General features: G+C 44.7%; 1 protein-coding gene across 18 annotated transcripts; it reads right to left on the bottom strand.

Annotated features, from left to right (window-relative positions):
• CHST10 (carbohydrate sulfotransferase 10) lies at window positions 1-26,396 on the bottom strand. Of its 18 annotated transcripts, none has more exons than XM_039867102.1 (11): window positions 26,267-26,396; window positions 24,351-24,418; window positions 21,141-21,172; window positions 17,754-17,858; window positions 17,174-17,343; window positions 16,596-16,727; window positions 11,608-11,699; window positions 6,679-6,867; window positions 6,323-6,557; window positions 4,194-4,299; window positions 1-1,837 (listed from the first exon to the last, which is right to left on the bottom strand). In XM_039867102.1, the coding sequence occupies exons 5-11, from the start codon at window positions 17,244-17,246 to the stop codon at window positions 1,300-1,302; spliced, it is 1,365 nt and encodes a 454-aa protein (XP_039723036.1). In that variant the 5' UTR covers window positions 17,247-17,343; window positions 17,754-17,858; window positions 21,141-21,172; window positions 24,351-24,418; window positions 26,267-26,396; the 3' UTR covers window positions 1-1,299. The 18 variants fall into 18 exon arrangements, with proteins under 18 accessions (XP_039723036.1, XP_039723035.1, XP_039723031.1 ...); XM_039867101.1 differs by having other exon boundaries at window positions 26,243-26,373; XM_039867097.1 differs by lacking the exon at window positions 17,174-17,343 and having other exon boundaries at window positions 21,061-21,172.
• Window positions 26,397-26,472: the final 76 nt, after the last annotated feature.

Below are 26,472 nucleotides of genomic sequence, written 5' to 3'. Positions count from 1 at the left end.
TCAGGTTTGGCACATATTTTTATTTTACTTTCACATTTACAGACTCAGGCAGTCTTTCTGAGAAAGGAAAGGCTGAAGCTGCCTGGAAGAAAAGCTGGGCCCATGAGCACTGCGTTGAGTTGGGCACTTGGGTCTTTTCACAGGGAAACTGTCCGGTATCCCAAGGGCCCTCGCTGTCAGGTGGCATGTGACATGGTGGCCATGGCTTGCTCCTCAGTGCCTGGGAGATGTGTTATTGGAGGCTGCCTGGGCCCAGGGTTTTATTGCTGGTGAACCTCATTATCCAACTTGGAGTCCAGGATGATGGCATTATCAGAAACAGGTCCAGTGGTGAGCACTTTGCTGAGATGAAAAAATAAAACATGTAAACTGCACTGACTCTGCAACGTTGGCATATTGCCCGTGCTGGCCTTCACAGGTAAGAAGCCCCTGTCGCTATCCAGACGGGACAAAGACAAGAGAAAACAATAATCAGGATGGACATACCTAAATCTACAGCTGCCTGAGCTCCAGAACCCAGCCAGCTCTTCCTTTTCCATGCCATGTTCCCTTGAAGATCCCCAAAATGTTCTCAGGTCGAAAGAATCTATACTGCCCTCACTTTCCAAAATGGTATCTCTTGGGCTGAATAAGATAATCACTCAGCAGGCAGACGTTCAGAAACAGGGACTAGCAGTATATAGGCGTGTACTCTGGAAAGATGGACTGCCAAAAAGTGCCCTTGGCTCACCCCTGAATTTCACAGGAAGAAGACAGCTGTGGAAAGAATGGTTTGCCTGTGAATATAGCAGCGCCAGGATGAAAGCCAGAGATGTAATTTTATTACTCAGATGTGGTCCTGCATTAGCCCCTGTGATTTCTGTAGGCCATCAGCTTCTCGTGTCTCTTGATGGGTCGGAGTGCCATCCCTGCAGTCTCCCAGTGACAGGCAGGACCATCCTATCACCAGGGAAGCTGCGACTGCACCTGCCTCCTTGACAGCTGAAGGAAACGACTCCTAACGCCATATAATTTTTCCTCCAAGTCTGTTAGACAGCAAATATTTAGTTATTTCCCCTTCTAAGGAGAGAAAAGACCTAATGGCATTGGTAGCGGGGGGTGAGGCCCTCAGTGCACCAGATGTTCAAACTAAGCCATAATGGTCAGGGTGCAGCTTCCCCAGCTGAGGCACACGCGGGTCCGTGGGAGACTCAAGAGTCTTCAAAGGAGCGTGATGGAGGAAGCGTCATTTCTGTGCTCAGATCTCCACCTGCTTAGACTCTGGTCTAACAAAGACACCTGTATTCATAGTCCTACACATTAGTTTAGCAAGAAATCTGGCTTCTGATACCCAAAGAGCTTAAAGTCCCCTTCGAAACGGGCATACAGACGCCGGATGTCTCGTTTGCTGACACCCAGAAAGTAGAGCTCCACCTTGGTTTTATTATACATGGTGATGCCCGGCGGGATGGTGGGATATGACACCAGGTGGTCTATGCCAGCCTCCTTTAAGATGTATGGGGCGTCGTCCTCTAGGGTCTCGTGGTGACCAATCACACTGTACGTTATCTCGCAGGGCGCACACAATTCTACATACGTCACCCAGTGAATGATGTGGTCGCCAAACTGAAGGTCTAGCCATCTGTGGTTTGGGTCCCCAAGGTAGCGCACAAAATCTTCAAACTGGATGCCCCTGGTCTCTGTCCGGTTCCGCCTGTATTTCCTGATGATGCCAGGGGCAATCTCATGCCTGTACCAAGGTTCGAAGCGAGGGTTGTGAACAAATTTATCCTTAAAAGCAGAAATCAGTCTTTCGAAGGGATCCCTCACGATAAAAAACTTGAAGTATGTTTTCAAGCTAAGGAAAAAAAAGAAGACAAACAGGAGGTTAAGCCAATGCTGTTGGTGGTGACGGTTAGGAGGGTGGGAGGAGTGGAGAGTAACAGCTGGAGCAGCAGCAGCTGCTGTTTCTTGAACCCTCACCCAGGCCAAGCCCTGACACGAGTACACCACAGGCATCTCTTATATAATCCACTCGACCACCACTGAAAGCCGATCCTGTTATTAACTCATTTTACAGGTGAGGGATGGAGGTTCAGAAACTTTAACTGTCCAAGGCCAGAGGACTCATCCTTGGGGGCCACTTTGAAAACATCTATTTAGCCTGTTTTGTTTTACTTGAATATTTCAAAATTTCAAAAACACTGAAAAGTTTTGTTCCTGGGAAGAAAATCATTAAGTGCAAGAACTCTGAATGAGTTAGGAACAGCTGAGGCCAGAAAAAGTTACTTTAAGGGTATATCTTTAAAAATTCAATTGAAAATTACCAAGAGAAGGAAAAATACGGAGCAGGGGTAGAGAAAATGAAGAGCAAGGTTCCAGGCTCCAGCTAGCAGAGAAAGCTGCCAGTAGCAGCAGTGGTGGTGCAATGGTACTGGTGAAGGGCCTATAGCAGTGATGATGACAACAGGAAAATGAGAACACAGTTGTCATTACGGTGTGCTTCTTCTGCACCAGAACAGCTCTCAGTGCTCTGCTCTCACAAATCCCCAGAAAGCGAGTGCTTAGCGGGTGACAGGGCAGCCCTGACCAGGAGGGTGTCTGACCTGGCACTCAAGAGCTGTTTTGTACAGGTTGGGAAGACAGCGTAACCAGGGCCAGAAGCAATGAAAAGGCGGCGAAGAATAAGAAGTCAAAGTACCGCTGGTCCCTGACATTCTTATTCCTTTTAAACCTTGTTCTACGGGGCCATTTCATATCTAGTAAAAAGATCTTTTCGATTTATCAGCTAAGTAATTTTTTGAATGCCATTGTTCACCCTTGCTGTGATTGCTGGGGTCTGTCTCTTGCTGTCTGTGCTAGGTCCTATCCCCGCCACCACTCCTGGGCAGCTACTGTGAAAGTAGGCATAATGACTTTGGGAAAATTGAAAAACTAAGTGGGGTTTCCCTGCCACCTAAATCCCTTTCTCATGAGAGAATGATCATAATCAGTAAGGAGTCCATAAAATACAACCAAAGCAGAACAAAATCAACCACTCATTTCTATTAAGAAAATGATCAAACCTTCATTTTAAAGGACTGCGTGAAAACAAACAATCCAATTAAAAAATAGGCAGAAGATCCAAACAGATACTTCTCCAAAGTGGAAATAGAGATGGCCAATAGACATATGAAAAAATGCTCAAGGTCACTAATCATCAGAGAAATGCAAACTAAAACCACAATGAGATATCACCTGACACCTGTCAGAATGGCTACCATCAATAAGTCAAAGAACAAGTATTGGCGAGGATGTAGAGAAAAGGGAACCCTCATACGTTGTTGGTGGGATTGCAAACTGGTACAGCCACTATGGAAAACAGTCTGAAGGTTTCTCAAAAAATTAAAAATAGATATATCTTTTGACCCAGCAATTGCACTTCTGGGTATTCAACTAAAGAAAACCAAAACAATAATTCGTAAAGATCTATGCACCCCAATATTCATGGCAGCACAACTTACAATAGCCAAGATATGGAAGCAACCTAAATGCCCATCAACGGACGATTGGATTGGTTCGTATATACAATGGAATATTAGTCAACCATTAAAAAAAATGAAATCCTACCATTTGCAATGACATAGACGGACCTAGAGGTTATCATGCTGAGTGAAATAAGTCAGAGAAAGATAAATACCATACGATTTCACTTAGATGCGCAATCTAAGGAACAAAAAGAACAAACTAATCAAAAACAAACTCACAAATATAGAGGACAATTTGGTGACAGATAGAGGGGGCTGGGAGAATGGGGTGAAGGGTTAAAGATATACAAATTAGTAGTTGATATATGGTCACAGGGATGGGGAGCACAGCATAGGGAATGCAGTTAGCATTAATATATTGGCTAGGTAGAAAACCAGAGGAGAGAAGAAGCAATTAGGGGGATCATTTTACCAACTATATAAATGTCTAACCAATGTACTGTATACTTGAAACTAATTTAAAAAAATAAAAGACTGCATGCAAGTGAGGGTAGAGAGATGTTTTGAAACTCTCATCAAGATTTTTGAATTTAAATGCACTAAACACTGGGCACATGCTCAGCTGTCTCTAACCAACACAAACCAACAGCCCCCAGGAGTCCTTGGAGCATTTTGGGATACATGGCAAATATAGAAGGAGCATCAGGTTTTATCAAAATCCCCTTCCCTGTGGGAACCAGGCCCTACCGCTTCTGAATTTCTGCATCACTAAAGGAGGAAAGACGAGGGAGGCCGTTCTTCTCATGGTCGTGAACCACATTTTCAGGGATCTCTTCGATGGAAGGAAAGGCTCCTGGGAAGTAAACAAAAGAGAAGGTGAGCTGGCCATCTCAGTGCCACTCTTAAAGAAGATGCCCATCTCTTAACATGAGCTCTTGTTCCCCACAAGCCATCCCCAAAATCTGGGGGTTTTGAATTCCAACTGCATCTGCTGGCAGGATGAGAAAGTAAAGAAAGTAATCCACAGGCTATCTAGAGGAAACAGACGAGTTAGGAGGAAGAGAGAGAGGCAGCACGGGGTGGAAATAAGGACAATACCTACCCGTGGCAACACACCCAAACTGGGTTAAATCTGCCCTGAAAGAAAGATTACTGAATGCAAACGGTATGCCTGAAACCAACAGCACTTATTCTCCTATTAAACTAGGGGAGATAGGTAACCTCACAGCAACCTAGACTGGCAAGTGGCAGAGATGTGCTGGAACAATCTGACTAATGTCGTGAGATTGATGTGACACATTTGAAGCAGGGGTCAAAGAGGACAAGGAGTGACTAAGGAGAAGGCAGAGTAGGATCAAGAGCTACAGTGTGTCAAGCCAGGCTGATTAATGGAACCTGGGGGGGAGGTCTCATCCTTGGATTGATGGGTTGGGCAGGTTTTTTCTCTTCTCAACTTAGACAAGTGGAAATAAAGTGTCATCATCAGAGGTTTTAGCCAAGTGTCTGTAAACCTCCATATCCATCTCTGTTAATGCTATTGTCACACCTGGAGTCTAGTTGGAAGAATCTCTGTTGGGCCACCTAGGCAGTGGCCACAGCCTTGTCTGTTTCATTCATTCCTCCCCCAAATATTTAAGCACCAGTCCATAAGTGCTGAGGATGGCTGTAGAATGAACCAGCTCTGTGGCTTTGCTCCTGGACCTGCTCAGGTGTGTCTAGGGATGATGGAAGACAGCCACAAGGACTGCCCATTTTTCTATTACATCACCTGACAAACCTGCTTTTTTTGTCCTGCTCTTGTGAGTGTTTACTTAGCCTTTAAAGTCTAATGCTTCATACTGTGGTGCCAGATTTGTACTTTCACATAACGGTTGTTTTAAATTTGATTTGTAACCTCATTCTACGATGTCTCAACATGCTGTCAGATTACTCAAGAAGCATATCAGAAAATGAAGCCAGTATCTTTTTTCTCCCCCAACCAACCAGTGAAAAGGCCAAATGACAGCAAACTCTGACCAGCGACTCTGACAACAGGAGCAGCAGTGGGGGCTGAAGGACAGAGACCCAGGGCCACCTTCCATGGTTCTCCCAGGTCTGATTCATGACCCAGGAGTCACACTGCTGTCAACTGGAATTCTGTTTCTTTGAAAACTGAATTCAACAAGGCCCATAGCTATCTTGGACCAGTTCAGAGTAAGTGGAGTTTAAATTAATAAACACATTTTCCGAAAACAGTGGTGAGTAGTCAAAACATGTACTGTATGAGGCCACTTTTCAGTGATCTAATATGTTCCTGAGAAAACATCAGATTTCCTGAAGCAAGTCAGTTAAGTCCTCTGACTATGGATGCTCAGTGTAAAACGGGGACTGTTTCTATCTACTCAAGTGGCACAGAACATATTGGCCATGGGTGAAGAGGCCCCACACCCACTGGCAGGGTTCCCCTCCCAGGCACGGGGTGTGGGCCCTTCTCACTACAGGAAAAGCGGTCGTGAGGCAGCTTCCTGGTGCTCAGTGTGTGTGCAGCCTTGACTTCTGAGGACAGAGCCAATAACCAGTGAGGATCACTGCAGTGACTCTGAAGAGAAGAGGGATCTGCTGAGTGGGCAGGTTGCCTGAGATGGGGGCTCTGCTATGGAAAGAGAAGAGATGGTGACCTCAGGGGTAGCCTTTGAAAACATCAGTATCTAAAGTAACACCACCAACTTCTAAAGTAGGACACTTTAGAAGGAAAAACAAAGAACTTTCTATAAGGTCACCAGCATTCTCAGGAGACAGCCCTTCCTATAGCCCCTCCCTCATCCAGGCCATAGCGACATTCCCGGAGCAAACCTTGACAGCCACGACAACAGGTACACACTGGCCGAGGCACGCACCATTTAACACGATCAGCACTTTCTTCCACTGGGTGTTGCCCACTTTGGGAGTCTGGCAGAAAAGGATCTTGTGCTTGTCACAGACAAATATGCGGTCGAGGACAAACTTGGACACTGCAGTGTGTGAGAGGTTCCTCAGGGCCTCCTCCCGGCAGACGTTTCGGATGAGCTCCAGGCGCTCCATATAGACCAGGGGCTGGGCTAGCTGGCTATCCAAAAGCATCTTCCCAGTAGGCTGCAGGTAACAGGGCGGCAAAAGGGGCACAGGGCTTCATTAGTAGAAAACAGGATGTCCCCTGGAGGCCCTCTTTGCCCTCCTGGTGGACACTCATGCAGAGTGCTGCCCTCACAGACACTGCAGAGCTCTGTGGGCCTGCTTCGCCCTCAGGGGCCTGGCATGCAGGATCCTTGGATAAACTGGACCACAGCTCAACCAGAAACAGTGACTGCTCTTGTTCTTTCATCTTCGACTTGCACAAACCGAGGAGCGGGTGTGTGGGCTGTCTTCCTGTCACTCCGCTGATGGCATTATGACACATAATTTCCTGGAAACAGCAGGATACTTTTCACTCAGGGATTTTAGTGAAGGCCAGTTTCTGTCCCCTTCATTCTTCCTAGCATTTCCCTCCATGTGATTCTGAGTATGCGTATGTGGACTGTCTCTAAGGACAGCTGTTCACACACGGTGAGTGTTTTGAAGATATTGTGGTATAAGAGAATAACTGATTTACTAACAAAACAATAACAAAATTCAACCTTGGGTCATTTGGTATGTTTTAAAAATGCACTCCTCTCCTCAGTGACAAGCACGTGATGGTACCTCTCCGTAGTACTAGGTAAGGGCAGGGGAAGGGTTTTGTTTGGCAGTCATGTCAGCCATACAGAAGTCCGCCCCTGTGAGCAAGTGCTGGAGCATGCCAGCACTGGTTGTTCTCCAAGGAGTCATCAAACCAGGTGAGAAGACCTACCACATGAACTGTGGAGTGAAGGCTTGGCTCTGATGCCAGAAAGCCCCGTCCACCAGGCCAGTGGGCTAAAACCAAGCAAGGGCAAGTGTGCTGGCTGCCACCATGAGCCCCAAGACCACAGGGAGAGCTGGGAGCACAGCCTCAGGCTGGATTTCTGAGCTTGGGGTCCAGGCTGCATAAGGGAAGGGATGCATTCCTTTTATTAAGATGTCTCCAGTTTCGAAGTGTGGTTTGATCATCTGAGTTACCTGAAAAAGGTCTTTGAACACCTTTTTTCCTCTCGAAAACAACAGTGTAGTTGGTGTCACTTCTAACTCACATGTAGCTAAGACAGGTCCTATGTTGCCTTCACACGGAATACAATTCGAGTGAAAATAACTTGAGTCACAGCTTTCCCCACAAAATTCTTGAGCAGGGACTTCATTTGTATGTTGAATACTGTGGAGGGAAGTCTACACTCAATTGTCATTTCTTAGTAGGCAACTCATTTTTAATTCCTAGGGGGCTTGTAGTATTTTTTCCTATGATTCTAGCACTTGCAATGTTTTGCCAAGATATATCAGTGTGGGTCTCTTCACTGACTTTGCATGGAATACAGCGAGCCCTTTCTGTCTATATCCTTGGCTCAGGAAATGCCTTTGCTCATGACATTTGGGTGGGGGTGGGGCTCAGTTAAAAAGGAAGGAGAAGTCTTGTTAAGTTGGGAAGCCAGTATGAAAGGTACTCCAGCATTCGCCCACAGGGACTAAAATCTGGTACAATGGGCTGCCAACCAAAATCCCACCCTTCTTAATTTGAGTTACAGAGAAACAGAACTGTGTGCTTATCCTGATGAATAGAGTCATAAAGAACATATATAACACCTCAGTGAATGGTTTTTAAAAAAGAAATATACAAAAGTTGACGTTTTTCTTTTGACTTTTTAAATATAAAAAGTAACATAAAAGCATATTTGACTTTTTAAATAAAAAATTGATTTAAAAATACTGGCTGGGGGAGGTGCACCTATGAAGACTTCTGGGAAGTTCTAGAAAACACTTCAACATCCTCTGTGAATTGTTTTTACCGCATTTGGGTATTTTCTGCAAAGACAGCAGAGCATTTTTCTCTCTACTTTCAGTCCCATCTTCCACTAGGTAGAAGCCACAAGCCTCTACCAGAGCCCCTCCAGACTTCCCTGCAAGACTGGCCTGTCCTTTTCTTATCATCCACAGGCCCCTCATCTTCTTCTCTTCCTCTTTTTCTACAGAGTGAAAATCACTCTTTCCAGCCACTTTCTAAAGCCTTCCTCAGGACCTTCCCACTGCCTAGTAAATCATTGGGATGAATCATACAGCTGACAAGGAAAACAGACACAATTTGGGCTCACCTGGTTTTCCTTCTCATAAAAAGGTTGGCTTTCAAAAGCCAAAAACTATTAAAAAGCTCACGTTCCCAATGGCACAGACCCTTCGGGACTGGTTTATAACTTAAAATGCCTATAACACAAGAGCTCTTTTATGAATTTCACTGCTTTGTCAGGTGGCAGAATAATTCATTTGACAAATATTTACTGAGTCTTTACTCTGTGCTTGGATACAGCTGCAGTGTTCTGTGGAGACACCAGGAAAGCCTCAGCTGAGTAAGAACACATATATCATTGTGTGTGCGTGTGAACGTGCACACGCATTACGACTGTGTGTGGGGGGGAGTAGGAGGTGAGGGAGAGGCAATTCTGACTAGGGAGGCTGTTTCTTCCAATCCCATTCTTTGGTCATCTCCAGTTATGGTCCTGTTTCTAAGCATTTTCAAATGTTTCTGCTACTACATCTATTTATTCCCTTTATGTTACACAGAACTTCTCCTCAAAATTTAAAAACAGATGGTCCCTCTAAAATCACTTTATTAAATAGACCAAAATGCCCTTGTTACATGTTAAAATGCTCTCGGCTTACCAGGCAATCCATTTACGGGGCAGCTGTAACAACCTGTCCTCCCGAGGGACTGAGTCAGTTACAAAATGGGAGAAGATGTAAGCCTTCTAGAACATGAGAGAACAAGAACACTGGAACTATCAGGACAATACAGCTTCCACCCCACCACCCGGCCCCCCCCTTCTTCTTCATGGCCACCCTTGCTCTCTCCTGTTTGACCAAACTTCCTGGGTCCCCCAGTGGAGAACAAATGCCTTGAGGATTCCTAACGGCTACTTCCTGAAGTGAAGACATTGTGGAAGTAAGAGCAGAACCCGCAGACCTGCCCCGCTCTGCTTCTTTGCAGTGGCCTCTGTTCCTCCCCAAAGAGCACACCGTGGCCTGCTGCCTGCCCTGGCCTCGCACAGCTCCAGGGATCAGCACCAGGCATTTGCTTCTGTTCTGATAAATGCGGTCTAGTTCAACCTCATTCCTTCATCAATCTCAACTCTTGCTCACTTATCTAGAGAGTCTCTCTCTCTTCTCCTTAGTCTGTTCCAACTTTTTACACTTCAGATCTAATCCCCATCACAGATGACACTAAAGAGCAGTGCATCATGGGGCAGGGCTTCCAAACAGGTTCTACTGAGAAACTGCAAAAAAACTCCATCACTTTTAAATTTACTTCTCTTCAAACTTAAACATTATACACAAAGAAAAATTGTTATTATTCAATTGTGTTTACAGACTGATACCATTCTATTTTTCTCCTTGTAAATATATAAACCCAATTTTAATGTCTGATATTATTTTCTACTATTTTCCATTCAAACATGCAGCTATGTTATGTACAAAACAAACTTTTAAAGACAATCTCTGCAACCTGATCTCCTTCCTAAATCACCTTCCTTTTGGGAAACATATGCTGAGTTTAACATCATCTGATGACTCTTAGTCTCAGAGAACTGGGTCTGACTACAGTTCCCCACTTCCTTCTCCTTGCATCTGAGCTTTATGACACTCAGTGGATGGGGTAGGAAGAGAAGGGGACAGAGAATACCGAATTGAAACCCCAGGCCCACTACCTGCTGTGTATGGCATATTCAGATCCAGTAACGTGCTTTGCAAACTGTAAGGCACGTGTAAGTAAAATATTTTCACCACAATGACTCCTGTAGGCCAACTGTCTTTACAGAAAGAGTCACCAAGAGCGACTGCGGGACGGTATGCCCCTTCAGTGTCACGGCATTCTAGCAGAGCCCCTGTCTCAAAGCACTTCATTCCTCTTGCAAAACTCTTACCCTACCTTTGTGTCATTATTAATCCAAGTCACTAAACATCAATTTCTCTAACTCTTTTTATTAAAGCCACCCTCATATTTCCTACAGGTTTGCTTCTGGTCTCTGTAGTCCATCCATACTCTTTCCGTGTCCTGGATCACCTTGACCTAAAGCCACATTCCAGGTCCATCTCATGAGTTGGGCAGGCTTGACCTTTATTTCATCCATGTCCTACAAAAGTTAACTCCAACAGCACGTTACAATGACAAGGTGCATGCTTTCCAGACTTTGTTAGGTTCTAACTTGTCCTTACACTGCAAGTCACGCACAGGAAATGTCCTTTCTCTGTGGTTTAATTCTGAGCTGATACCCATCTTTAGAGCTTGCTCTACCCATTCCATTCTTTTAACACAATTGCAACCTAAACCTTCTGGACCCAGAATGGGGATCAGCAAGGGAGAGGGGACCTCAAGAGGGTGTCCCTCATTGTGGCTAAGGGTTGATTAGGAATTTATGTGCAAAAGGAGCCTGAGGAGAAAGACATGGAGTCAGAATGTCACAGAAGGTAAGTGCTGGGTACAAGTTAGCAGCCCGGGGCTCTGCCATGTACTCCACAATTCTGGATGATCAGCCTGTTTCCTAAACTCAGCTCTCTGCTCCACAGCACTCTTAGGCTGTGGGAGCGGCAATTCTGCCTGAAACTGTGTCGGAGAGGCTTCCTGTACCCCTGGTTGTCTCCTGGCCTTACTTAACACCCCCCACTCCCCTGGGAAGGCTCACTCTCAGCTGGTCAGGAATACAGCAAAATCAATATTTACAGAGCACTCATAACGGACAAGGCACTGTGAAGGACATAAAAATAGATGTGACCATGCCTCTCTCAAAGAGAAGCTAAAAAGATGAGGAGAAACGTGCAGAGTGACAAAAGCTGTGCCTACAAAACAGAACACAATGATAAATCAAAACAGCTGATGAGTGCACAGAGGGACAGGAGGCTAGTGTCCACAAAACAGTGGGGGACCTGGTGCGGCTGGAGGGAGGGAGCAGGTGAGAGGGAGACAGCACAGGTAAGAATGGGAAGAGGCAGCCCTGCTCCTCTGCTGACGGGGTGGAGGAGATATTGCCCTCCTCCTGGCTTTGCCCACCTTCAGTTCCTCAGGAAAGCGATTCTCTCCTGGCGACTTCCCCATGTCAGGCATGGCTGTCAGGAACAGGAACTCCTGTTTGGCGCTGTAGGCTAGGAGACAGAGTAGTCAGAACATCTTCTCATGGAGGAGCAAACACACAGATTACTGCAACAGAGAAAAGGCCCCAGAAACAGAGCCACCCAAATATGCCCAGCTGGTATGACAGGGGCAAAAGTAATTCAGAAGAGGAAGTCTTTTCAACAAGTGGTACTTGAGCAATTGGACATCTATAGACACATAAAAATTATAAAACATTTTTAAAAACATAGGAGAAAACCTTTGGAAAAATCAATAAAATAAATCTCCTCAAAATAAAAAATTTTGCTCTAAGAAACACCCAATAAAGAGCATGGAAAGACAAGCTATATAGACAGAGGAAATATTTGCAAACCATGTATTTGACAAAGAAGAATCTAGAATATGAAAAGAACTCTCAAAACTTAATAGTTAAAAAAAAAACCCAGTTATATAATGAGCAAGGCATGGACAGATGTTTCACTAAAGAAGATATACAGGTAACAAACACCTGAAAGGATGTTCAACATCAATAGCCATCAGGCAAATGCAAATTAATACCACAGTGTGATGCCACTACATACTTATCAAAATGGCTGAACTACAAAACAGTGAAAATACCAAATGCTAGGGAGCAGGCGAAGAGAAATGAATCACTCATACACTGCTGATAGTAATATAAAATGGCCCAGCCATTCCAGAAAATATTTTTGTCATTTCTTAAAAAATGAAGCATGCAACTACCACACAACCTAGCAATTGCATTCCCAGGCATTTATCCCAGAGAATTTACGCTCATGCAAAACCTTATACCAAAAGTTTGGAGCAGCTTCATTTGTAATAGCCCCAAGAGTTAAACGAACGGGGATACACTCACCACCGAATACTACACAGCAATAAAAAGCAACAAACTACTGACAGACGCAACAAGGTGGATGAATCCCCAGAGATTTTTAATATTGAGTGAAAAAACGCCAATCCGGAAAGGTCACGTACTGCATATATTCTTGAAATGACAAAATGATAGAGGAGATCGGTGGTTGCTGGGGAGAACAGGTAGGGATGGCGGTGCGGAGAGAGGTGGGTGTGGCTATGAAAGGGCCACCACAGGGCCCCCTGTGGTGGTGAAGGTATGCGCATCTTGATTGTATCAATATCAAAATCCTGCTTGTGAAGCTGAGATGTTACCCCTGGGGAAAACTGAGTCAGGGGACATGGAACGCTCTCTGTTACTTCTTACAACTGCATGCGACTCCACAATGATAGCGAAATAAAAAGTTTAATTTAAAAAAAAGTCAAATTAGCAGTTAAGTTAGTGCTTACTCATTAGTTTAAAAATCCATGGGAACTGAGGTGAGACTAGAGGAATTTCACAAAATGCAATTCCAGAGTAAGAATTACAGCAAACTGGTTTCTAGGAAACCTTCAGGGCAGAATTTGAAGATAATTTTCAGATCTCTACAATCAAAGAAACATTTACTTTCAAAATTTTGCAAAGCTTAATACATAATTAGAAAGAAAAAATAGCTATCAAATCAAAGCATAGAAGTTAGCATAACAATGTATGAACAAAGGTGCAGTTCACTTTTTAAAAAAATATCAAAACCTAGTCCTCTTAAGTCATGAATACCAACACTTTGCACACTCTCCTGCAGGCCCCACCTGGCTGTTGAACATGCCCCACTTACCACGTCCCCATCCCCAGCCAGCACAACTGTGAAGAGCACCTGCCCTGCACAGGAAGGATGAAAGCATCCTCCCAGGGCCCTGACAACAACAGAAATCCCATCTCCCCATTGGGGAATTATCTGACCCCAAAATGAATCTCTCTGCCACACACCTTTATGAATCCCACTAAAATTTTTTACCCTTCCTTTCCCTGTTTGAGTTAAAATGCAACCTAACTGAAGCTGTGCATGGGAGCTCTTCTGGCCCTGCCATGAGGACAGAGTGCCATCTGCAGTGCAAAACTAAACAAAAGTATCAGTGCCATCAGCCCAAAGTGCTGAATGCACTTGGAGGGACCAACATCTGTCCCTACTCTTCCTCCACAACCTTGTCACCCCAAAGCACTGGTGTGCTAATGAAAAAGTCACATTCCACTCCTGTCTGGTCACTTCCTGTTCCAACAATGTCTTCTACTAGCACCGCAATGCTTAGCTCTGCCATAGGTTTAATGGGTCTTACAGAAACCTAAGCTTTCTTAAAAACATTTTAGACAGGACAATGCAACCTGAATTCTAAGCAATTGATTTATCAATTAATTTTTGAAAAGCCACCTATTTTACTCACTCAGAAGCACACAGAACAGCCTTTGGTAGCTGTGGAACATCTCACACAACGGCCAGTCATCTGCCAATTTTTAACATTTTTCTGGTTTTAAACTTCCTGGTATTTGCTCCCCAAATCCCCTCGACCTTGATTCAACTAGATTCAAATAAAACTGATAGCACAATTTATGCACAGTTTGGTTTTTCCATTGCTTTGCCATGAACCATTTATTTCCAGCAGATGCCATTACCCGCCACTACGATCAAAGAGCGAGCGGTTCCTTTGCCTATGCTGTGGCTCTGCTGTGGACCCAACGACAATGGGTTCTAATCTTGAGTTCACTGCACAACGCAGAGATGACATCACCCTCACCAGGGACCCGCCTGGGGGGCCCTCTCCATGCTTCCCTGAGCGGGAAAGGGGAGTGGGGCCAAGTGTGCATTGGCCCTGAAGTCCCTACGTGGAATGGTCCACACCAGTGTGCTGGTCTGCTAACCACAGCAATCACGTGGCCACACCGCATATCAAAGAGCGCAAGGAAGTACAGCTCACCTTACAAGGTTGGGGAGACTGGGTGCGCAGCACAAAGTCAGGAACAGATCTCTCAGGTTCAAAATCCTAAAGCTTCTCATCCTTCCCCATAGATTTTCCCTTCTTTCCCTCTAATTTTATGCTCCCCTTCACAAAACCCTCTGAGCATCTACAGTTCTCTGAAAACACTCAGCATAAAACTTGCTACATAAAAGCAAAATAACATCTCATTTATCATATACCACTGAGGATGAGGTGCTATAGCCTCTAAAGAGAGGCTATACTGTCGGAGAATATTAAAACTCAAAATACATCTAATTATTTTTGGTGAAGTCTCGTAAATACATTCCCTATTCTTCTACTTTTTAAAATAAACTAAACCATAAACAACCTCGTGACCTGCCTTTTAAGTGCCTTCCTTACCAGGAGGTGACATTTAAAGGAATCAGGAATAAAACATGTAGATCTTAGTAACATGGATTTCATATTCTCAGCAGCTTTCAATTCCCAGTTTTGTTCTATACTTGGGGTTCTCCCCTGGGCCCCACACCTAGATTCTGTTATTTGGTCTCTGGTTGGGTCCAAGCAGTAAGGTTTACAAAGTTTCTCAAGGATTCTGAGGTGCAGGGGTGAAGGGGGGTGTGGAGGAGAAACACTACTCTAACGCTTAACAAGGGGTTGCCATTCTCAGTAACATAATTGAGCTGGAGCAGCGGGAGAAACATCAAACTGTCAAGCTGAGATCATGGTCTCAAACTCCAACCACCCTCCAAGACTGGGCCCTTGCTATTCAGACAGAGGCCCTGATCCCTGGGGTTAGCGTGATTATCCATGACGCTTCTGGCTACCCTGGACACGGGCAGGTGTGACATCACCTTCCTGAGGCTGTGAAACACTTGGGTCCTCACGAGGACCCCTGGAAGATGAGGAGGTACTTGTGGTGACAGCCTGCTGGGGTGCCAAGCACTGAGGGCCAAATAACTGTTACTGAGCAGCAACTATGGAGCTGAGAACAATCCTTGATGCTGATTTTAGGGCTATCCTCCTCTGCCTGAAGATCTGCCTCCCAACTTTGTTCTTCCTAGACAGATGGTGGGGATGACAGAGAGACTGGGAGCAGGACGTGGGGGCACAGGGCAGCCCTCAGCACCGAAGGAACACATCTAGGAGCTCTTGGGCAAGCTGGGCCTACAGCCTGCTGGTCACACGGATGGCACAGGTCGTGCAGCTGCAAAGAGGAAATCGGGAAAACTGCTCACGTGGATACTTCTCTAATCTCCCTAAGAGCTGCCATCTGGAAAAGGATGTGCAAAGTTTTGTGCAGAATAAAGATGCTATGCACACCAGTCACAAGTGTCCTCCCTCTTAGGCAGACATCATCGTTAGTCCTATCAAAAGCTGCTTGTGAACCTTTATCTCCCCTGTGCCTCACCTCACCTGCCACTGAAAGGAGTGGCCTCGGTGTTCAAGATGACCATCGCCACACCTCCTTACACATACCCAGCACTTCATAGATCACTCAGCGTCTCCCCATGCCCAGGTCAGTCTTAGAGGCTGTTAGAGCAAGTAGCACATCCATTTGCTAGAAAAAACACTAAGGCCTAAGTAAGCAAAGGAGAGGAGCATGACCTAGAAGCAGCTCTGCTACGGCTGGGCTGTGTCCTCATCTGAACAGCTACATCAAATCAAGGGAGGTAAAAATCTTCACAGACAACCCAACATACACATTTTTAAATAACCTTCCTTCCAGTGCACTGAGGCGACCTTCATACACATGGCCAGCACCATGAAGCACCAGCTGGCACATGTGTGATCAGTCACGGCAGCATCTCACACCACCACCAAGCAGGGCGAATTCCCAGGACCTGAGCCTTAGGGATGTCTTGGAGGAGGTGCCAAAGAATCCACAAACCAAGCAAGTTCTGCCCGCCCCCAGGGTCAGTGCTGGGAAAGGGTCGTCCCTTTCCTCCTCTCCCTAGCACCTTTATAACATGAAGGATTTGGATGCCATGACCACCAAAGTCCTTTCTGGCATGAAAGTCCTTGGAGTCATTCGTACATGTACCCAGGAACAACATCACAGGCAAATCTGAATTAGCCAAAGCCATTCCCCAAGACAGCATACATACCATCAGGGTCTTTAAAGGTCAACGTGATGAATTTGCTGGCCACCATGAACATAAAAATCACCCAAAAGCATGCGGCCAGCAGAAGCCACTGGTGGTGCATGTTGTCAAATGTTAGCCATTCGGTGATTGTTCCTAGAAAACACAAGCAGAAGGTACCTGCTGCTTACAAAGATGTCAATTAAACATAAGGTAATAAAAAGAATAGGTAATTTCAGTTAATAGCATCAATACAAATATTTTTTTGAATCTTTTGATACACTGGGTATTTTGACTCAGTATTTAACTTAACATTTTATTTTAAATTAATAATAACTTTTCAATTTGATAATTAAGTCAATTTGAATGGAAGGCAGCCATTTCCATCTGTTCTGGAATGTCTGATAAGATTTTACTTCTGCAGATTTGCCTCCGACTCCTTTCTGGCCCAAGCTAACATCAAAATGTGTTTCTGACGCCCAGCGCCCACAAAGGCCCGGGAAGTAGTGGGGCAAAAGCAGGCCTCCCAAGGGGGCAGAAGTCACACCGGGCAATTACAAGCAGGCTGTTGAGAACCCCGACTTGACGAGATGGAGCCACACCTAGAGAATCTGTATAACAGGATAAATGAACATCGAAGCTTCTCTGTTTCCACTTTCTTGCCTGCAAGGGCATGTGCAGAATCAGGAGAGTGGGTGTTTTTCATGCTTTCACTGCCCAGAAGAGATGCTGGCCACGTCAGTCCTGAGCAGGTCACACAAGTCACACTCTGCTGCAGGAGACACATAAAGAACCAGGAAGTCACAGTCGGTTTTCAGCAAGAGAGACAAAAATGTGTGTTTCATGTCACTTTTAGCACAGTGCTTCTTCAAGCCAAACCAAACCACTAAAGGAGAACTTGTTGACTGGGTTAGTGTCCACCAGCTGACTGAGGCCATCCATCACTCCTGGCCGACGGGGAAAAGTGGTCCTCTCAACATGTGCTGATGGCAAATGACGTCAGGGAGCCTCTGAACACTGGATGGGACAGAGTTCAGTGAGGACGCACGTGGCCAACTCTCCTCAACGGTGTTTTCTTCTCAGAATCTCACTGGACCAGGCATCTGAAACCCAAATGCCCTCCACCAAATGGTCCCCAGCCTACACCTGAGCACAAGCCGTAGCAACGCGCTCACCACTTACTGTGTGGCCTGGGCCTTTCCAGGGTGGCTTGTGCGTCACACTGTGTCATCCTCAGTTGCCCATACATCAGGCCCAGTGTGCTTCCTGAGTCCCCAAGTAGGATTGCTACATGAAACAAAAACACAGAATATCCAGTTAAGTTTAAATTTCAGAGAAACAACAAATAATTATTTTAGTATAATCCTGCCCCAAAGATTGCATGGGACATACTTAAAAAAAAAAACAAAAAAAATATCTACTTTCTCTGAATGTCAAATTTAACTGGGTGTCCTGTATTTTACCTGGCAATATTACACAACAAGGGGAATGCCAGTCCCTCTCCAACTCCTGAAGCCAGCTGGCCTGTCTAAACCAAGTCCCCCTTTCTCTCCTCTGAGGCAGCACAGCACAAGGCAGAGAGCCCTGGGGGGGTCCACCACTCACTGGTTCTGTGACTTAGCAAGTGACTTAGCCTCTTGGAGCCTTGGTTTTCTATCTCTGAGACCAGAGCAGTCATTAAGATTAAATGAGAGAATGCACATAGAAGACCACCTGGACTGGAGCAGACCCTCTACAACATATATTGGCCGGTGCCTCAGCACCCTGTGATTTTCCAATTGAATCTACATATATATACCCTCTGAGTGTGGTGACTAGAAATTAATGTGACAGGGTAGTCTGCCCTAAGAAGAAAGGAAAAGAAAGGCCTGACATCCCAGGTGATTCAAGCTACTAACCCTTCCCTTCCAGAGACAGGAGAAGTACAGACTGTGCTCGGAGTGCAGGGAGTCACAGTCATGAGTCCACTGAGCATGTCCCTCTAAGACAGTGACACTCAGTGGGGTCCAACCCCATTGGTCACAGTGGGAGTGCCTCATTGAGAAACCCTCAGCTGCAGGCCTTTCTAACAGAGGGGAGGGGAGGGGGAGTGTGGGTTGGGGAGTGAGTACAGAGAAAGGAGACAGACATCCAGCAAGTGGCATGCAACCTGAACAGAGAGGCATTTGCTCCTGTGTACTAGTTCTTGGGAAGATTCAGAGGCTGAGAAAGAGGGCCCGGTGTTGAGTAGCCTGCAGCACTGCTCAGTGCTGTGGACAGTGAACACAAACAAGGGGAGCCACCTGGGCTTCCCCACCATACATATGGAGACACACTTCCTCTATACAGAAGGGAGCAGGAGAACCCCCTGTCAAAACCTTCTCTTGAGAAGAAGAGTGTAAAGCCACAGGCCCTTACCGGTGTCTTCAGCATGGCCACCCAGACCAGGCTGAGGCCTGCCAGTGATCACCATGCCCTACTGCAGGTCTCCTGGCCAGCCACAGAACCTGTGTTCAGGCAGCCCAAGAGGGAGCGATCTCTCCTGGCCACTGGGCTTCTGTAAATTTGAGGTCAGCAGGGCCTGCTCCCGCCCTGCATTCCATGCGCAGCAGGGGAAGACTTGACTCTCCCTGACAGATGCATTGGCCCACCCGCAAAGCCACTCTCCATCACCTCATCTAGTTTCACTTCTTTCACTATACCCTACACAGACTAAATGCTTCTCCTGGTTCACCGTCTGCTTCCCCTAAAATGTAAGCAAGGACTATAACAGTGCGAGGCACATAGTAAGTCAACCATCATTATTTGCTGAATGATGACATCTACCAAGAAACTTATTAGAAAAACTTAGAAGAGTTGAAAGGCACTTTAAAAAACACTTTGCCCAACCCTCTACCTGAGAGTTTCCAAATTAAAGTCTTTAAATATGAGCCCCTCTTTCAACCTCAAAATACTTCTCCAGTCTCCACATGAGAGCAGCTATATATTTAATATCCATTAACTGAGACTAGAAAATAATCAAAGCTACTAGGGCTTCAGTATTACTTGAAAACAAAATTATATTTTATAAGTCATGGCATTTACATGCATTTGGAAAGACATGCAACTTAAAACATACTGGTTGGGAGGTTGGGAGGTTGGGAAATCCTGCTGAAGTCCAAAAAAAGTCATTTTAATTTTAAATAAAACTCTATGCCAAAAGATATGCCAATGACAGAGATCCAAAGTGTCCAGATATATCAGTAAACAAAAGAGGGAAAGCTGCAAAACTGAATGTATGATCTTGTTAAAAAAATTATATATGTGTGAACATATGATTACATACACATACTAACACACACATACACATAATGCACAGAATAAAATGAGAGGATAAATGGAGTCATTTTTTGCTTGGCACAATTTTGTATTTTAAAAACATTTTTGCAATAAGTATGTATACATTTTATAATAAAAACCAATAAAATATAGAAAATGCCACCAATATACCAGGACCCTGCTGTTTTTATTTCTGCCATTTAATTTTTTCTACTTCATTTTTACCAACTGAAGTTTCCTTACCACTTTGTGAAGTATGGGAAAAGAGGGGAAATATTTCCCTGGCCAGGAAAGAATGGGCTGAAGTGACAAATTCAATATGTATCTGAATATCTGGTAAATACATCTGTCTTTATGACTTTTCAGTTTTTAAAATGATTTAATATTTAAAACTAAAAGTAGAGAGAATGATATAATAAGCACCGATTTACAGAAGCTCAGCTCTAACGGCTTTACTGTACTTGAGTTATTTTAATGGAAATAAAGTGTTACAAAAAAGGTTGGAGGCCCTCCATGCCCCTGCTTGGCCTTAATCCCCTCCCATCCCAGAGTTGCTCCTCCACCTGGGTGATTACATGTTTCCTACATCAAATACAGACAGGAGCAGCAGCAGGGTCTTCCCTGCTCAAGCCCACGCAGGGCAGACCAGGGAAGTGGGGAAGGCAAGTTTACCTGGGGCCTGCAAGAAATTATAGTACTACACATGGAGGCTTTCATCACACCAGGAGGCACACACTGGTGGTAAAGCCCAGGGTGGAGAGATATACCTAATTTTTAAGCACTTTTATCTTGTAGTCTTATAGCAAGAAAATTCAGAAATTATACACAGACTCCAGTGAAAAGCTGTCAAGGTGAGTTGGTTAAAAATTTAGATAAACTGGGACTTGTTCTCCAAGTCGCATGCTATGTCAGCCAGCTAGAACCAGCAAAATGAAGCCTGGTTCTTCTCAAAACAACCCCTCTCTCAGGTCCAATATCTCTATAGTTTACAACACATGACACGCCAACAGAGGCAGATATACACCTGCATGTAATTTTAAGGACACTACCTAAAAATAATTATCAAGTTCACTGCGTAAGATGTATTCATCTACCCAACAGAATAGGTGCAGGGATATAGTAACACTGAGTCCCAAACCAAACACACACGTTCATGTCCTCACGGAGCTTGCTGACTAATGGAGAGACTCACACATATCAAAGAATCTGGTATGAGGTGGTATGAGGCAGAAGGACGTGGTGCTGCGAGAGGAAAATAAAAGGGGACATGACCTGGGTGGAGAAGTCGGGGACAGCACAGTTACCTAAGGGAGAAAAGGGGCAGATTTCAGGACTGGGGAATAGCACGGAACAGAAGCCAGGCATACGAGGGAGCAAGCTGGGAACCCCTGAGTAACTGAAGGAAGGCCATGTTTGGCTTGAGTTTCCAGAGCTTGGTTACAGATTAGCCAGAGAAGATGTGGGCAGACAACACTGGGCCTCAGCTGTTATGTGGCCTGTGAGCAATGGAGAGGCACTGGAGAAAGTTTTACATGAGAAGAGGAAAGACAGTGTCATGATCTGACTCAAATTTTGAAGTTATTTCTCTGGCAGCAGAGTCAAAAATATAAAGTGTAACTCTCTCCAGTGGGCCATTCCCCAGTCCCAAGGCCATATTCATCACTGGAGTGGGAATATTCTAACCAGGCACTACCAAGCCCAGTCAAGTGTTCCACATCACACACCATCATCTAGGTCTCTCAAAACAGCAAATGAACCAGTAAGAACCACAACATATAATGGGTTATGTTCTTATGAACCCTAAAGAGTAGGTCCAGTTAGCTGTGGCATGTTTTTGCTTTCAGATTTCATGCATTCTGAACCTAAATATCTACCTAGTAGTGTCTGACGTGATATTGAGGGCATTGATTCCCAGACCTGGCTGTATATTAGAATCACCTGGGAAGCTTTTAAAACACCATAGCAATCCCTGGGCCCCAAGAACACCAGAGCCAAGACCAATCTCTGGAGATGGATCCCAGGCAAGTATTAAAAGTTCTGCCCACTATTCCAGTGAGCAACCAAAACTGAGAACTGCTGGTCCAGGCCCTTAGCCCCTCAAAAATTTTAATGTGCACAGGAACCACCCCCGGGGAGCTTGTTAAAAATGCAGATTTTAGACATTCTAACATAATAGTATCCTATCACCTCCTTTCATTTTAAGAAGGAAAATTGGTTGCAAAAGAGTATCTGTCAACTAGACTCTACTGATGATTTAAATTACATGAGCTCTGGAAAAACAGCTTAAAAAGATGTTTAATTAGAATCAAAGACCTCCATCACTGTTCCCATCTACTCTCTTTTCCAGCCATCTATAGGTAACTAACTATGTAGAATTATGGTTTGGTCTGACCTTGGAGAAACAAGAATTTGCTCCCATTTTTTTAAGCAAAAAGAAAGGCATTCCAAATTCCCTTAGTCCCAGCTCCCCTAAGCCTTCTCCACTGTCTGCACCAGCTCCCCAAGGGACTTGCCTCCTATCCATGGATGACACCACAAGGCTCGCTATTTCTATCTGCAGAGACTGGGCTGACATCAACAGTTCTCCATGGCTCTGCCAAGGGCTGCTGCTCTCCCTGCAGCCCAGTGACAAATGGCCTTTACAAAGCCTGACATTTTTTGTAATTAACTCTCCTTTGTTCAAGGAGCAAAGACAACTCCCAAAGTCTCTCTTGCAGCCAACTATGGCAAACCCAAGTGTGGGCCAGGTCCCCTATGGTCACGGTGTGCTACCCAGGCCCCCAGGACTCAGATATCCATCTTCAGAGCTTTTCTTTAGTTATTAAAGGGGACTGTCATGTGTCAAGATGGCAGGATCTAAACCCAAGTCACAGGGATGGGCTTGCTGAAATCCGTAAGGAACTTAAGACCTTATGGGGAACGCAGGGACAGGGAAGCAAGAACATAACTAAACACACAAGAAATACTAATCTGTTTTTTTTCTCTCTAAACTAAAAGAAAGACAGCATGCATTTACATCTAACAATGGGACTATTACCATATTTTGGTGCAAACTCTCTCTCCCCTGCATTTTCAAAATGATGCTCGTAAATCCATTTTGTGCAACTGCCAATAACATTCTTGCCAGTGGCTTTTTTCCCCAGTGTTTGAGTTGTCACCCAAAGCACAAAGCCTTGCTGATTTTATGCTGAAGAGCTTGACTCCCATCTGCCCTGCTCCACTTGTGCTATGTACATTCACTTATTAAAGGTTCTGAAAAGTCCCGTAGTAAATAAGCCCATCTAATTCTGTTTAAAACAGCTTTTTTCCAAATGTCATTTGTTTAACAATATTTACCAATGGTCGGTCTGCTCTAGGCCAGGAGCTGTTCTAGGCCCTAGGGATATGTAAGGCAACACACACTTCCTGCTCTCATAGTACTTGATTCTAATAGAGGAAGACGGACCATAAATAAACAGCCATGAATGTATAGGATCACACCAGGTACTGAGAGCCATCAATAATAACAAAGAGTAAAGGATAAAGGGAGAACCTCTCAGAAGGGATAATCTTGAGAAGAGGCAGAACAGAGTGAGGAAATAGATCATGCAGCCACCTGGGCAAAGAGCTTGGTCTGAGTCCCAGAATCCCAAGACCAGCAAGGAGGCTAGTGTCCCTCATGCACTGATGAAGAGGCAAAGGACATGGCCCTGGTGAAGAATCCTGTCAATGGTCCTTTACTGAGATGGAAACTCCTGGATCCCCACCCCCAATCACATATGTACTCCAGGGAATGGATCATATATGCAGTTTTTAAAACATTCTATCAAAACATATCCAGGACACGTCACAAAAATAATCTGGCAACACCCAAGGAACTGGTAATCCTGGGAACACTCGTGGGAAGAAAGGACACTAGATAGCCAAAGGCTGCAGCAACAGGGGTCATTCCACAAATCAAATCAACTCTTCCATACCTTTTGGTTTTGTACTGAAATATATTACCTAATCAATAATATCATTAAATTACAACCTAATAAAATATTGCATATAAATTTATAATATATATAAAGTTCTATTATGGTCACTGTGATTTTTAGATTCATAGTAAAGGTTTCTCTCAATCTAAGTTCAGAAGTTTCTTTTAGAATGATCATCCTTAGTTACCAGAATGAAAATATACTCCTCTGTCCAGATGCAGAACAGATGTGAGGTTAAGACAGATTTTCATGAATAGTAATAATAAACATCAAATACCTATGTGGGGCTCACTGCATGTCAGGAAGCACTCTTAGCAGGTACAAAACTCAACTAATCTCAGCATGAGAGCTTGCTCCTATTATTATATTTAAGAAAACATTTCTTTTAAGTACCAATGTACATACTCCTATCTAAGAGGTTTAAGTTTCCTAAAATCTCCATGAGAGCAAGAAAGGAAGCAATGAGAATACTACATGACACAAGCCTCAAATAACTAGTGATCTCACATTCTTCTTCACATACCTACTGAGGCCTGGGGTCCACTTTCCTGCAGTATTCCCTTTTCCTGAGGTTCTTGGTTCCTTCCACCACTGTATAGAACAATTAAAAAATCAATAAGCACCATTAGAAGTGACAAGATCAACTTACTTAACACAATTTGCTTTATACTTGTGGAAATATCTAACCACTTTGATAACTCAAGCATATTTTGCACAACAGGTCTCTTAGAGACGTGGGTTGTATTTGGATTTCTTGGTAAGTGAATAAATATTCTAAATGTACCAAAAGAGCTAGCTATTTAAAAGACTACCCTGCAATGTAGTATGAAAAATGAAATATGTTTTGTAGCAAAATTTAATTATACCTGTTTTATATGTTTGATATTAGATAAAGGATTCCTGTATAAGATGATCAAATCTTCTAATACAAAGTATACTCTGGGTTTTATATTTCTTCAGGCATTAACACCCCAGCAAATTTTAGCCAAATGTCATATCATGAATGAATAATTGGAAATCAAACTCATGGAATTAGAGAGATTACAGATTTAACAGGGTTAGTTAGCTGGCAAAATAAGCACACAACTCATTTAACACAAAACACAGTCCAAGCTTCCTGGGATGCATGGAGTATAGTCTACTGTGTTCCTTCTAAAGAATTTAATGTGAAGATAAAAAGCAATTTCTTTTAGATAGAAAAGTTAAGCTTTATGTACTGACAGCCAGATTCTTCCAGACCTGGATCAGGACAAAACAGACTCCTGGCTTTTGTAATCTCTAAGGCCCCGTATTCATCTCTCTCCCATCTTTTTATTGTATAACCTTAAGCTTTTAAGAAATGATCTGAATATAACTGCAAATGGCCTAGGATATTTACTAATTTTTTCCTTTTTTTGTTCAGTTTTGCAAGCATTCCTACGAAGGAAAGAATTTTTCTCTCGGGTATTTCTTTGAGAGTCTTTTCTTCAGGGTCAAGAGCAAAGGTGGAAAGATTTTTTTCTTTCCATCTTGAAATTTCAGTTTCAACCAAAGATGGGTTATGCCCTCATTTTAATGGAGAGAAACGAGAGAAAACCATTCCTCTTTGTGTCTTTTCTCTTTCACCCACCCAGTCACTGAAAAGACGGAGTTAAGTAGGTGCTGGAGATCAGCGCAGGAGCTAAACTCGGCTGCCTAGTTTTAAGAATGTCTGACACATTTCTCTTTCGAGCAGTTAAAATTGACCAATACCCAACTCTTTATGGCTCAAAGCCCTAGACTTTGGGTGCTGGAGACAAAAACCCCTTTATGACACTGCTCCGGCTGAGCTAACCAGAATCTGGCCCGCTGCTTTCTATTCACTGCCATCCCTTTCCTGCCTTTAGTCGACTTGGAAAACAAAACGACAGCTTTCGGAAAACCTGGTTCATCTTCCCAGCCAGAAGTGCAGAAACGTCTGCCTCAACCTCCAACTTTTGACAGGCCTCGCGACTGTCAAAATCAGAGCTGAGAGCACTGAGGGAACACGCATTTGCAACCGTCCCCTCCGCTCACCCACCAAGACAATGCACGTAGGAAAGGCCGCCCGTCGTCCCTCTTTCCTGCATGTCCCTTGCACTCCAAATGGAACATTTAATTCCTCTTTCCGCCCCCAAATACAAATGCAAAAATCTTGGCCAAAGACGAGAGAAGTGAATGATAGATCATCACTGAATATCCGTAATCCAGCGAGCACAGCGTCCCGCAACAAGGACGCCGCCTCATTCAATAATTAACGTGAGGAAGGTTCTTCCCATTCATCCCGCCAGCTATGGAGGTCTTCGAGCCGCCAAACACCTTGGGATGCTTGCTTCTCGCGAAGAAAAGCCGCTTTGCCTGGTTTTCCGTCCACCCGGTGGGGTGGGGGTTGGGTCTGGGGGGGTCTGTGGAACCTACCCCACTGCCGCGCCCGGCGCTCACCTTCCGTGGAGTCGGAGCCCTGGGCAGCCCTGGGGCGAAGCTCGACTCGGCCTCGCGCACCTGGGGGCCAAGCTCACAGGTCCCACTGTTCCGGAGCGTGGGAGGCCTGCCCCGCCCGAAGGCCTCCGCTCCGCCAGCCCGCCCGGCCTGGGAGGAGACCGACGCCACACCGGAAAACGGAAGCCCGACGCGCCAGGCCCTCAAGG

Source organism: Pteropus medius, unplaced genomic scaffold, assembly GCF_902729225.1.
Source record: "Pteropus medius unplaced genomic scaffold, Ma_sr-lr_union100, whole genome shotgun sequence".
Lineage (NCBI taxonomy): Eukaryota > Metazoa > Chordata > Mammalia > Chiroptera > Pteropodidae > Pteropus > Pteropus medius.
The sequence above is the reverse complement of the archived record's forward strand: the minus strand, read 5'-3'. Positions and strand labels throughout refer to the sequence as shown.